General features: G+C 41.1%; 1 protein-coding gene across 1 annotated transcript in view; it reads right to left on the bottom strand.

The window, feature by feature from the left end:
- The window catches only part of NOX4 (NADPH oxidase 4), a 114,475-nt gene that overhangs the window by 26,292 nt on the left and 74,474 nt on the right, over positions 1 to 13,709 (bottom strand). The window contains exon 13 of the mRNA XM_009286283.1: positions 12,299 to 12,380. Coding sequence (XP_009284558.1) covers positions 12,299 to 12,380 — 82 coding nt within the window. The remainder of the gene's footprint in view (positions 1 to 12,298; positions 12,381 to 13,709) is intronic.

Here is a 13,709-nt window from a genome sequence, read left to right as displayed (position 1 = left end):
GCTGCATGGGGTTGTTGTGGCCAAAGTGCAGGACCCGGCACTTGGCCTTGTTGAATCTCATACAGTTGGCCTGGGCCCATCGATCCAGCCTGTCCAGGTCCCTCTGCAGAGCCTTCCTACCCTCGAGCAGATTAACACTCCCGCCCAACTTGGTGTCGTCTGCAAACTTACTGAGGGTGCACTCGATCCCCTCATCCAGATCATCAATAAAGATATTAAACAAGACCGGCCTGAGTACTGAGCCCTTTGGAACACCGCTCGTGACCGGCCGCCAACTGGATGTAACTACATTCATCAACCACTACACAACTAGTTACTGCCATCTAATAATGTGCAGGCAAAATGCATATAGACACACACAAAAAATGCATTCAAACAGCAAAGCACTGCTGCAGATGGGGCAGGGAAAGCTAGAGAAGTTCCCCATCTCAGAAGTGCTGCTTGTGCCGACTCTGAAAAGAGTGAAGCAGGGGCTGAGCCCCAGGGGACAGCCCTTCTGCTGCACTTAGAGCTTGGAATTAGATGCTCAAGTGCGTGCTAATGGCACTATGGGTGAAAGAAGCCTTGGAGATGCCAAACTCACAGCCTGTTTTCTCCTGGGGACACAGCAATCCGCAAATAAATTAGCGAGACATTCCTTAAACCCTCTTCCCCAACACAAGACAAGGAGCTCAAGTTGTCTGTCAATACCAGCATCACTTGCCGGTCACAGAAGAGCAGTGCCCAGAGGCTCTCATTACAATGAGAGCCCTATGCAGCTAAACAGGCTCATTTTATTTTGCTCTGCTGATCCCAGAAGGTAAACCTGTTCTTTTGAATTAAGGTATCTTTCTCCATGTAATGTGTGGACTGTGCACAAAACAGAAAGCTACATCTGTCTTTTCCTCCTCCCTGCTCGCCTTCTCTCCCTCCTTCCATCCTCCCCATCAGACCACACAATATTCAGCATCACTGCTCCCTTTCAAGCCGTTCCGAGACCAAACTTACAGTAGAGTTTTTTCTTTTTCTTCAGTTCACCAGCAAGTTTGATATATGTGAGCTGAAGCAAAATTTCATGTCGTCTCCTTGAAACAAAACAGGATGGACAGAGAGGGTGGCATGTAATGATTGTCCTTCACAGATAGTTTGCTCTTTCTGGAAGGAAAGCAGCGTAGCATTTCACTTGGACATAACTGAAATATGTAACCAATGGCTTTTACACTCTTCAGATCAGCTGTGATCTTTCAGGACAGCAGTCCCTGCCCTTCCCACTCAGAAATGCTGGCACAGCAACTGGATTGCCTAGTGTATCGCCCTAACGAATGGATTTTGGTACTTTCGAGTCTTTCTTGCTGCTTATACTAAAAATTTATGGAAAGCCTGATTTCAGTTCACAACTCTGCCAGATTTTATCTTATACCAGCTTGAACGAAGTGCCAGTTTCATAGATTTGAGCCAAGTTCGTGGGATCCCTCCAACACTCTTACTGATGGAGCGATTAGCTGAAATCCTAGAACAGCAGTTCTAGTTCTTGAAAACTGCAGTGGCAGGAGTTACTCTTGGTATATTCTTAAGATCACAGAGTTTCATCTTCACAGTGCACAAAAGCCCAATACATCAGGTTTATCACACGTTCACAAGATAACGTTACATCTACATGATTTGCCTCATCCAAGTTGAAAATACATCTGGGGATGAAGCACAAGAAAATAAATGGCCCAGTTCTGCCACAATTTTGGCCTTGCTCTGGTATTAGTACTATGTGATGGAGAAATTGTCACTGACCACTTCCATTGCTCTATTTTCCCTCATAACATAAAAAGTATGGCACAAAAACCCCTCTACAAATAGCTTTCAAAATCTTTGGAGATTTTTGAGGGGATGCAAATACCTGGAAATAAATGCCTGCATTTCAAATATTGTTTAGGAAGCTTCAGCTATCCATGCAAAAAAGGACAATTTAATGTATTTAAGACCTTCAGAACTGGTTTAGCAGAAGAAAATCAACGTAATAAAGAAATTCAATCTTTTATGGTGATTTGTCTAAAAGAGGAATTAATTATACCTTAAACATTCCAGTATTAGAAATCACCAACAGTAATGTATCTAAAAAACTATTTTATGACATAAAGACATAGTATACAGTGAAGAAAAATACAAAGCTATAATATCCTTTGGTAACATCACCATGCACCATGCAGAGGAAAGCAAGACCCCAGCCCTCAGAAGCGCTCAGGCATTTGGCTGTCATTAGACACTTTTGGGTACTTTTTGAAACCAGAGAGGATACAGAGAACACTTACACTGACAACTGTGTAGGCTGTAGTATAGGTTACTGTTTCCATACTGGTCAAGTGGATTTGGGGTAGGAGGACTGACCCTGCTCCCATGTGGTTTTTTGGAGTATGCAGCAATTTTGCCTTATACAAGCTCCCAGAGGAATGAGGAAAGCTCCTTGCAGAGTTTGGTTCTAAATGAGTTTCAATTGTACACAAACTTAATTTAAACCTCATATTACAAAGATACCTTGACAGCAATGGATAATTAAGTCATAAAGGAAGGTGTTACATGAAAGCTATTAGGCTCTAAAGCAAATTATTTTGGTATCTTTTCTTTCTGGTCAGTGCCTATAACAGAGCTTCTGTCATTGCTCTGCAGGGAGAAAAATTGTCACTACCTTCATGATACCAAGGAAAAGCATTGCTAGTCACCTCACTCGACACATGTAATGCCTTCTTTTAAGTGCAGGTGCTTAGACTGGTAATTTTCTGACAAATCTGTTACCCACAAAATTCTTCTATTAAGAAACAACAACCAGGAACTCTGAATATCACTCAATTTATCTTCGCCATCCAATAACACAGTACATACCTTCTATTCAAACAGCTTTTGTGTTAGGACTTACCTACTTTAGTCTCCAATTCTGCTCATGAACAGCCTCAGCTCGCTGATTAGGCAATACTCAGAAAGGATTTGGCAGCTAATATCATGGGCCATTGCTGTTCTGCAGCTGCTAACGATGTTTTCCAGCTGTTACCTGTCTGGCTGTTCAAAAGCACTTGTGATTCTTACAAACCACTTGGTCGCAGAAGAACTTTCCTTGGGGCTAGGCTTGGGCCACTGGGTACAATCTCCCACCAGCCAGCTCCCATCCCCATGACTGATGATAATTAACAGCTGGAATAACGTACTATAGGATGAACCTTGGGGCTAGGCTTGGGCCACTGGGTACTATCTCCCAGCAGCCAGCTCCCATCCCCATGACTGATGGATTTTCTACCACTGCCAGTTTTTAAGACTTGATAGTTACTTCTGAGCTATGTTCTAGCCTAGATGCTGAGACATCTTCCTCCATGAAGTGTGGTTGACATACATGTTTACTTGGGGATGCTCAATTCAGGGTGGTCCAGCTGGCATCCCACAGCCCAGATCTCCTATCCATTTCTCAGAAGAGACAGGGGACAGCTGTTCAATCAACATGGGCCTCTTGCTGCCCCTGATTATCACCAAGAGTTTAAAGCCCCCCCTTTGTTGCATGAAGAAGAAATGTGAATTGTCTCCCTCACATATACTAAAGAGCCTGGCACTCAGAATTGAGCCGCTCCACCAGTGCCATCCACCAAAAGGTTACTAAAACTGAAATCTAGGCTCATGTCCTGATGAGAACAAGCCATCCTTGCCCATTTTATGCAAAACTAGAACATCATAACTGTCTCCTTTGCCCTGAAGGTTCGTGCTCCCCTCTGCTCTTACACAGAGCACATGCTTGCTCTGCTACCCAAAGGGCAACAGCAGTGTATGCTGTTTTCTGAGGTATTAAATGGCATGAAGAAGGACTTGTGGTACAGCTCAGACATTTCTCTGACAGTTTTCCTGCTTCTTCGAACCTTGTGTGGGGAAGGGCCAGAACAGCGATGAGTGTTGCTAGATTTTTGCCCTCCTTAGAGACCAGGAAATACAGTTTTTGTTTATGTCTTACACGAAATATAAAGGAAGACATGGTAGGCAACTCCTTTTTCTCTCCCAGTTTCTTTCACATGTTTAGGGACATAATATTGTCCATTTCCCCTTTATTACAACTGGAATCTTTCTTTTCTCCCTTTTTCACCAAGACTCACTAACAAAACACCAACAAAAGATGCTGCCTCCTTTAACAGGTTCTATGAAAGAAAACAGCCTCTGGGGTCCCACACTGAAAGCATGGGGCCAAAATTTAAATTGCTAATGTATAGGTAGGTGTATAGGAGTGAATGAACTGATCGTGCCCCTGTACTCGGCCCTGGTGAGGCCGCACCTCGAATACTGTGTTCAGTTTTGGGCCCCTCACTACAAGAAGGACGTCGAGGTGCTGGAGCGTGTCCAGAGAAGGGCAACGAGGCTGGTGAGGGGTCTGGAGAACAAGTCTGATGAGGAGCGGCTGAGGGAACTGGGACTGTTGTGTTGGGTTGACGGTTGGACTCGATGATCTTAGAGGTCTTTTCCAACCTCAATGATTCTATGATTCTATGAATGACGCTGTTCCTTTTTATCCACAGAGTCAAGGAGGAAGTCACTACTGTCAACAACCACAACTCTTTAGCAATTGTTTTTCTTTGTCAAGAGCGTGGTGCTTGGATTTCTGTAACTATGGTAATTGTGAAACTATTTTTTAAACTAATATAAGCCATTATTTTTAAAACTATGTTAAAACTGGATATAAGGCCAGAAGGGATCATTGTAACACTCTTTTGCATAATGAATCAAAGAACTTCACTAATAATTTCTGCATCAAACTACTATAACTTCTGTTTGAGCTGTTCAAAAAAACATCTTTCAAGACATCTGGCGGCAGATAATTCCCCACAGTCTCACACTGCTGCTCAGTAGTAGGCAGGTATATATCAATTAAATCAACAGGCTTTATCAAGAACCGTGTTCATGCTCCCAAATAGCAGAATGAAAACCAGCTGTAATGTTTTGTCTTATACCATTCCCTTTGAACAAAGCAATGATTTCATCTCCCAAATATTTTGAAAGGTCTAGGCATCTTTTATTTTCAGTCAGCCCTTTCCCCTTCTCAATTGGGAGTATTGAAATGTTTTGCATAAAACAGTTCATGACTGCTAATGAGCCGCAACTATCCTATGATAAACAGAGCTAAGCTAAATTTGCATTCTAGAATGCTTGGTACTTAAAAGAGAATTTATATGCACACGGAGCTTCAATTTTGCATGTATGTTGCTGCACAAATCTCTCAGAGGATACAGGTTTTTCCCCACATCTCTCTACATCTGAAAGATTTGTACTTGTTTCTCCAAAGTTTCTTAGATTTCAGGTCTGAGCCCTGTTGAAGTTAGCAGCAAAATTCCTCTCGACTGTAAGGGGATTGGTTCACCCTGTGTTGTGGGTACTTGAAATTGAGGCCTTTGGAAAGAGAACAAAAGTGTCTTTATTTTGCACTAGAAGTTACTGGGGCATTGTACTGATACTCTAAACAAATATAGTCCCTCTCTCGAGGAATTTATGACCTATATTTGACTTTAATGTGCAGTCCTAAATATTTCGATATATTGACTTGGCCTTGTTTGATATTATGTGGATGTGTCCACGTGAGTCTTTGCAGGATCTGAGCCCAAAAATGTAGTGCACAGTATGAATTACTGTCCTCTTTCTTCCCATTTTCATTATGGTTTCAACAAAATCTAGATCAAATACTTGCATTTTTAGTGAGATGACTACTCCTATAACATGATTGTTGTTTTTTTATAAACAGCTACCAGCCGTTACCCCATTGCCACTGTTGTTCTTACCATTTGGTAAAAATCCCAAATGACAGGAAAATGCCCTTTTCTTATAGTGGAGGTTTTATTGCCATGGAGCTCAACCCTGAACTGGTCTGCAAACTCTACAGGATTACCTGATACCACAGCAAGTCATACTAAATTAAAAAAAAAAAAAGGATGAAAAATAAGAGACAAAATCCCAAACCACTAAAAAAAACTATAAATATTCTTCTCTATAAACAGCTTGAGTTTCTTTTAAATGTCATTACAGATTCCTTAAGCAGGTATCTCTTTTTTTATCAAGTAATCAAAATTCTCTGAGACTCAGGTTTTCTGAGGGCTCAGTGCTGCTGGCAAGATAGTTAGCTTCTAGCCTGCATTTTGAAATAAATCTTGGAGCACTTCAAAACCAGCAATTTTCATGCTTAATGTACAATGCTACACAAAGCATTTAAAATGCTTGTGTGGGCACTTCTGAAAGGCTCCTTCAGTTGGCACTTTCCCATCTGATTTCAGCAATATGGGCAGGCCACGTGTTTTTTGCAGTAGAAAACAGGATAGATGTTATTTTAGATGAGAGAGCCAATTGCACACAACTGAAAGGACTGCGGAAGACCTGATTTCTATTTCTGGCCTTGTCCCCAGGAGAGTTGTTCCTGGGTGACACTGGTAACTCACATCAGAGTCCCATGCCTCAGTTTCTCCTCTGTAACAAGAGAACATCTTTTGTAAAGCACTTCACAGAAAGCCTTTTATAGAAAATCACTCTGTGAAAGTTCTCCACCACTTTTAAAAATTAAAAATCTCTTTGCCTTACAATGAAGACTGAGTGACGAATGCATAGGTCATGATTTTTTCCCTTGTTGCACACCAAGGAAGATGTTGCCTTTGTTTCTAATGCAAACTGAATTGGGTTTCTAGGCCACGATCCTGCTAGCTGCTCTTGTGCGTGCTTAAATCTGGGATTCAGGGGGAATCTCAGCAGATGCACTGTCTGAGCATCGTCACTTCCAGAAGCCACAACTCACTACTTTCTCCAGTTAGACACAAATTATTTTCCTCTAAAAGGAAAAACATTCTCAAGACAGTTACATATAAGATGCAAGTTTTATTCCTGGGGTTTTATTTATGAAATATTATCAGTTTCTTGGCTTGGTTCTCAAGTGATAGTAAATTGGCATGGATCCATTACAGATCCATTATCAATAAAATGAGTAGCAATTGGGAACCAGATGGCACAATGGTTTAGGGCACTAACTTTCTGCTGCCTATTTGTCTAGACTGCTCCATGATGAGAATTGAATAACACCATTTGGCTTTGTTTGAGCTGAAACTTTCAGCAGCTTTTCAAAGATGACCTTCAAAAATACATATTTGAAGATACATATATATATAAAAATCAAGATCCTGTATTTTCTGGTTTTTCGTGACATGAAAATGACCAATATTTTTGCGCATACACAAGAAGTCTACTTTAATTTACTAAGAATATAGGCCAAAGAAAGGTTCGTAAGTTTATGGCAGATGGAAAGTAAATGTATTTGGAATACTCTGTTATTTCATTACACCTGCTAGGTTCTAAGTTCACTTTTTTCTCCAAAGTTCAATGCTTTGTCACTCCATTTAAATAATAAGATAGTGCTCAATTTACATTGTCTCCCTATTTGACTACAACGAAGTGCTGTTATTTCTTAATGTGCACATTATGGAAACAGTTCCAAAAATACTTTCTTAATTCCTGCCCATGTTTCAAAAAGAACCCAAGAAGACAACTTTGGGAAGGTTTTAAAAAGAGAAAGCAAATCATTAGAGACCTTTTAAGTAAGCCTTACCCTGCAAGAAATTTTTTTTTTATTTAATTTGTTCAAGAGAAGGATAAGTTTTAAAATTACCTCCAACCTCTCGTATGGAGGTATCATTTCAGATGGTACAGGATTTCTTGTTCAGCAGAAAATGGTATAGTGAGATGGCAGAGACTGGAAACTGAAGTTAAAGAAATTAATGATATACATACGTGAAGTAATTAACAATTGAAACAAGCTGATCTAAAGGCTTGTGAATTTTCTGGTTTTTAACATCTCAATTTAAAGACTGGATGTCTTTCTAAATTCATGGGCTGGTTGTACCAGAAGCTTGCTGTAGGGATTATCGGGTAATGCTCTATGGCTTATGTTAAGAAGGGACTCAAATTAGCTGGAACATAACGGCTCCTTCTGTTCTTAAATCAGAATCAGTGAATCATCCAAGAACTTTTCCACCAAACCCACAGAAGATAAGAATGAAGACTGCAAATATTTCTGAAGGGGGAAAAAAAAGAAGCAAATAATCCCTCTAAAAAACCCACATACGTATTTGAGGATTTCAGCAATATCTTGAAAATATAAAGTACAGCTGATCTCTCAAGTCACTTGTATACAGAGAAATTTGCTAAAAAGCTGTAATGCCAGTAGCATTTCTGGCACATCCCTCTCAAGCGCTGTTTTGTGCAGTGTCAGCCTCTCTCCTGCCTTTTTCACTCACCAACCTCATTCCTCATTCTCACGCTTCTTTTATCACTTCCCTTAACATTCCGTTCTTTTGGGTTTTTTTTTTCTTTTGACATTATCAGGCCCAGCTACAAGACACACTTCTCTCTAGTGTTGCAAGGCAATTGTGTATCCTTCCCTTGTGCACACAGCACGGGTGGTCAGAAGCGGAGTGGAGTCAGCAGGAAAAGACCAAAAGACCCTGGTGGGACAGAGCGATCTAGGCCCCCGCTGCTAGCACCAACCACCCTGTCACATGCTGACCCCTACAGCCCAATTAATGACCATAATAGTGTCTTCTTCAGAAGCTATCCTCTATAGCCTGTGTCAGCACTTCAGCAGTTCTTGCATTTTATGACTGAATCCATGTGATAAAACAGCAGAAATCTCATGGGCGAAGCGGGCAACCAAGGAAAGCATGAGCTTGAAACCAACGTGAGGAAAACTCCTGCAGAATGTGCTAAGAGTGAAACTCTGACAAGGTTTTTAAGAGATTTAGGAGACCTGATGCTCATTCTCAAAGTGACGAGTCAGGATAAGACTCATTGCAATAAGTTTAGTTTGTTGACAGGCCTGATTGTGTTGGCATAACTCACCTCGGTGACTTCAGCACACTCATGGAGTGAGGGAGAGAAGGAACAAGCTGCAAGTATGTCTGTGATGTGGTTCGCGTGCAGAGGCCCCTCCCGGGCGGGTACACTCGGAGGCTGCTATGCGCCCCAGCCTGTTCGCCTGCCCACAGCTGCAGGTTTATTCTTAGTTTCAGGAATTAGAATCCCCACGGACATGGCGATGGCTTCATGTTAGCTAGGAGACAGATTTTCTCCTCAAAACATTTCTCTCTGTGGATGGGTGGGTTTCCTGCTGAGGTGGATGAGGGGGGTCTAGTGATGTCTGATTTCTGAACCATGCATTTCATCCTCTGACAGTCACTTGCAGTATCAAAAAGACTTGCCTGGATTAGACTGGTCTTGCTAGTTCAGTAACCTGTAACTACGTGCAGTGCAATATGTTTCACTAAGAAACTCTACTGTAGGCATTTATGGGAGAACATAATTCCGTATCCCATAAGTTTTCCAAGACACAGTTACATTGTCATGTGAGTGAAGCATAAGATAAACCCAAGCTCCTTCTGCTCTGCAACCTTGTAAAGAAAAGTGAGAGGACACATGCTGCAGGTTGGGCTGACTGGACGGATGCTGTACCCATGTGCTGGCATAGTACTGCATCTCAGCCCACAGGCCCCGGTGAGAACTGGTGCTCATGATGCCACGCTACTTGTGGACACACAGTAATAAGTCAAGGAAGTCAAGGTGATGTGCCATGTGGCTTTGCAAGCCTTAATCTTTGTAAGCTCAGGCCTATCTATAAGCTCTTCCACGTGCCAGAGTAGGTATTTGCTCCTTGGCTAAGCCAAGACCAGTAGAATACGCTCAGGCAAACACAAGGACCGTAACAAGATCCTGCATTTCTCCCCTCATCAACCAGGAGTGCAAAGCATGTTTCTTTGACACATTTACCCCACCAAATCCAGGACAATGTGCATGCATATTCTAGAAAATTTCTTCCAGCCATTCCAGTGCATAGACATCTTCTCTGAGAACACATACCCAAAATTATCCTGCTGTTCCCTGGGAAAGAGTTCAGGTCTTAATATAATGAAGGTGCAAGAACATAATTCAGGCCAGAACATCAAGGTTTCTATTTCTTTCAAAAATTGATGGATTTTAATTTGCTCATTTAGCCTTTAATATTTATTACTATGACTCTGAATATTCTGAGAGATGCTGAACATCTTCCTATCCAACCTCCTTCCTTTGGACATATGTCTCTTAAATATGTGCACACTTTTGTCCTTTCTACCTACTAAGCCCTGCTTAGTCAAGCTATTCAGCTAAGTCATTACTAAAATTTCTCTTCTGTTTTTAGCCTTCCATATTCTTAGGATTTCCTTAAGCGTTACAAGCTCCAGCTTGTGCCCCATGACAACATCTCATTAAAATTACTTTACTGCTCAGATTCTTATGTAGTACAACCAGCCATTGCTCAGCTGAAGTCAATGAAAGCACACTGATCTATGAGATCTGTCTGTTCATTGTCTTCATTTCTGTTAACTGACCTTTCAATGAAAACAAGCATAGGGAAGGGAAAAAACTGACACGGGAATAAGAGAAATTATATTATGAAGATGAACAGTTTTTCTACCTTGCTGAACACAAGTATTTCACTTGAAAGACAACCCCTAGGGAAATTAGGACATGTCAAGAGTCTTCAACCAGTTTCTAAATGAACTAGAATAAATGATAAATTTCTGTAACAAGCAAGCAAATTTGCACCAATTAATGATGCTATGAACAGAAATCTATTTTTTTAAGAACATATGCAAACTTCTCTTTCAGTTAGGTGCCAAAGTTTGGCTGATTTTGTATATTAGAGGAATCAGTCAATCTCGCCAAGTAGCGTGGCTGAAAACGTATCCTTTTGTGACGCAAGGCCACTATAACTTCAAATAGCAATAGAGCTCCATACTACAAGCTATTTGTTGTATGATCTTCAAAGAGCTGAAGCATCCATTGAACAGAATACAACCGGCACTCATTCACCCATGAATCTGACAATGTGTAATACTGCTAGTAGACTGTACTTGCCAAGAATGCTAGCAATAAATTGAATGTAAGGAAATGGAAAGTCAGACACCTTAGGAAAGATTTATATAGAAATAAGTCTGTTCTTTGAGGACGGATGATAAACTAGTTTCTCAGACCAGTCTGATAGTGTCCATACCATAAGTGAAAACATCTAAGCTAAGCAAAGCATTCTACTGCCGTAGAAAAATAACTGTTCCAGTGCTCCAAAGGGTGAGGAGAAAAGTAATAATTCATGGAAGTCCTAGTGAAACAAGTAGACCAGCCCATCCACATAAGGTGCCTCCCACAGTTTCATATATTGTACCTCCATAGTATTCTAGTAAAACAGTGACAATGGATAATGCAAACAACAAATTCAGGGGGACAAAATTCTGTCTCCATTGAAGTCAATGCAAAACTTCACCATTTTCAGAATCAGGATTTCACCCTTGAGGGCTTTCATTTTCAAGTATTCACAGTGAGGAGGTGACTGGATTTCAATACTCAGTCCCTCTATTTGTTGCCTGCTCTTAAAAAAATTTGTATTATCAGATTTTAAGAGCTGTATTTAACACTTAGCTCCACTGGCTTCTTGCGCATTTCAGGAACCTGCTAACAATAATAATTAAAATAAATAACTTTGCTTATTTCCATCATCGTTGCTGGACTGGCTCCAGACATTCTTTATTCCTTCTCCTCCCCCTGTCCACCCGGCACTAGCCTTCTTCCATTGCTCACTCTGGTCACGGTTAATTCGAGGACTATTTCTTCTTCTTCTTTCCCCTTCACTGCCTCTTTTCAAGACTTAGCTGAAAGTGGCTGTTTCTTTTAACCAATATAATAACAAGGAGCATATATTGTTTCATTCAGGTATGTAACTTGGGAGAAGAAGAAGTTTTGTCCAAGATACTCAATACATGCAAGACCTCCTAAACACACAACACTACTCTTTTGGTTTGCCTGTACATATATCCCTAAAAAGGGCAGAGAAAAATGTTTTCTAGTGCTTGCAGGCTTCCAGAGGGGAGCCTGTTAAACTCCAAGGGAATCTGTCACCATAAATGATGGAATCCCAGAAGACAAGAGTGGGGATTAGCCTGACAAAACATCTGCCTATGTCAACAGAGTGTCAAGTGAAACAAAGCTCCACCAGACACTGATCCAGGGAACGTAGCGTCTGCACTCCACCACCACCTCCCTGCTGACAGCTGGGCACGCTTGCAAAACACGTCTGCTTCTCCCTGACACCGCTGAAAGACTGCAAAGCTCAGTGCAAGTGTGGCTCCCTGACAGCTCTGCCTTAGCACTTCACACCAAAAGCATGTACAGTGCTATAAATGCTTCACTCTCCCTCGCTGCAAACAGATAAAGATTTTATTTCTCCCAAGAAGACAATCTTACTTACTTGGGATAGCGCCTCTGCTGAAAGATGGGCAGAATCTCTGTATCTTGATTTGAATGTAGAAGCAGTAAATCCCGAAATCTTTCTGTCAGGACAAAGAAAAAAAAGAAGAAAAGAAAAAAAAACAAACCCAGACTGTGACTCTGCATTATAAGTTCAAGCCACAAGTAAGCAAGCAGTAATATCAGTGAATTCTCTGCTCCAGCAATATTTACCAGAGGACAAAGCTAAGTGTATAGGGAATAAAATCTATATATTCATACAAAACTGCTGCTAAGACTAGAAATCAGTTTCCTGTAAAACCTTTTAATAATATTCTAAAATGTAATTTTTTTCATCCAATATTGAGTTCTAGCAGTGTTTACAAGTTTCTGAGGTCTGCATACAGGTCTTCTAGGTATCATACACAGCCAGCCATAAACAGTCCCTGCCTTGAAGAGCTTAGTCTAAACAGAAAGGAGGAGCCACTAAGAATTCACCAGCCACTCAAGGATCACAGTAGTCTAAACAAACATGGATTAACTAATTAATCTAAATTAAATTGCAGTAAGAGTCCTTGGGTAACTGATTCATTGGTATTTTCAAGGATGGTTGGAGGACTGGATTGCTTTTTGTTCACTGTTATATATTTTAAAAACTGCATTATAGGACCATCTGCAGTAGGTAAGGTTTTTGTAACTTAGCTTCACAGACCACCAAGTGAAGGGGTGGTTGTGGTTTGTGTAGCTGCCTTTCTCTGGTGCCTTTCTCTAGAGGTGGTTAGACGCAATATGTAAGCGGGATCTGTAGGAGCTTCTATCAGCATCAATTTCTCAGTTCCTGGAAGATGGGAACCTCCTCAAAATTCACTTGATGATACCCAGATTCAGGGATAGAAGGGAATTTCCCACCCAGGTCAAATCCCCTTAGCACACCCCGTAGCTCTCCATAGCATGGGACATGCTCTGTTTCCTTCTTTCCTTCCATCATCTGCAAATTTTATTTAACCAGTTCTCCAGTGGCACAGAAACCTAGGACACTGCTGATGCCCTTCCCATGTTCGCATCTCCTACTCTTCCTGCAATACCTTATAACTGTGGCTTGAAGTCTTCAGCTACAGGTTTTATCCTTCATTTGCTAAACCACAGTTTGCAGCCTGAGTTTGTAGACTGTGTTGCATGTAGTAGCTGTACTATGGATTTCTCTAAACTAGCTATCTCTTTGTTGTGGTTTAACCTCAGTCGGCAACTGAGTACCACCCAGCCGCTTGCTCACTCCTCCCCCCCTGCCCCCCCTCCATGGGATGGGGGAGAGAATTGGAAGAGTAAAAGTGAGAAAAACTCGTGGGTTGAGATAAAAACAGTTTAATAATTGAAATAAAATAATAATAACAAAATAATAATAATAATAATGCACAAAGCAAGTGATGCACAGT

The sequence above is a fragment of the Aptenodytes forsteri genome, unplaced genomic scaffold, assembly GCF_000699145.1.
Source record: "Aptenodytes forsteri isolate BGI_AS27 unplaced genomic scaffold, ASM69914v1 Scaffold376, whole genome shotgun sequence".
Classification (NCBI taxonomy): Eukaryota; Metazoa; Chordata; class Aves; order Sphenisciformes; family Spheniscidae; genus Aptenodytes; species Aptenodytes forsteri.
The sequence above is the reverse complement of the archived record's forward strand: the minus strand, read 5'-3'. Positions and strand labels throughout refer to the sequence as shown.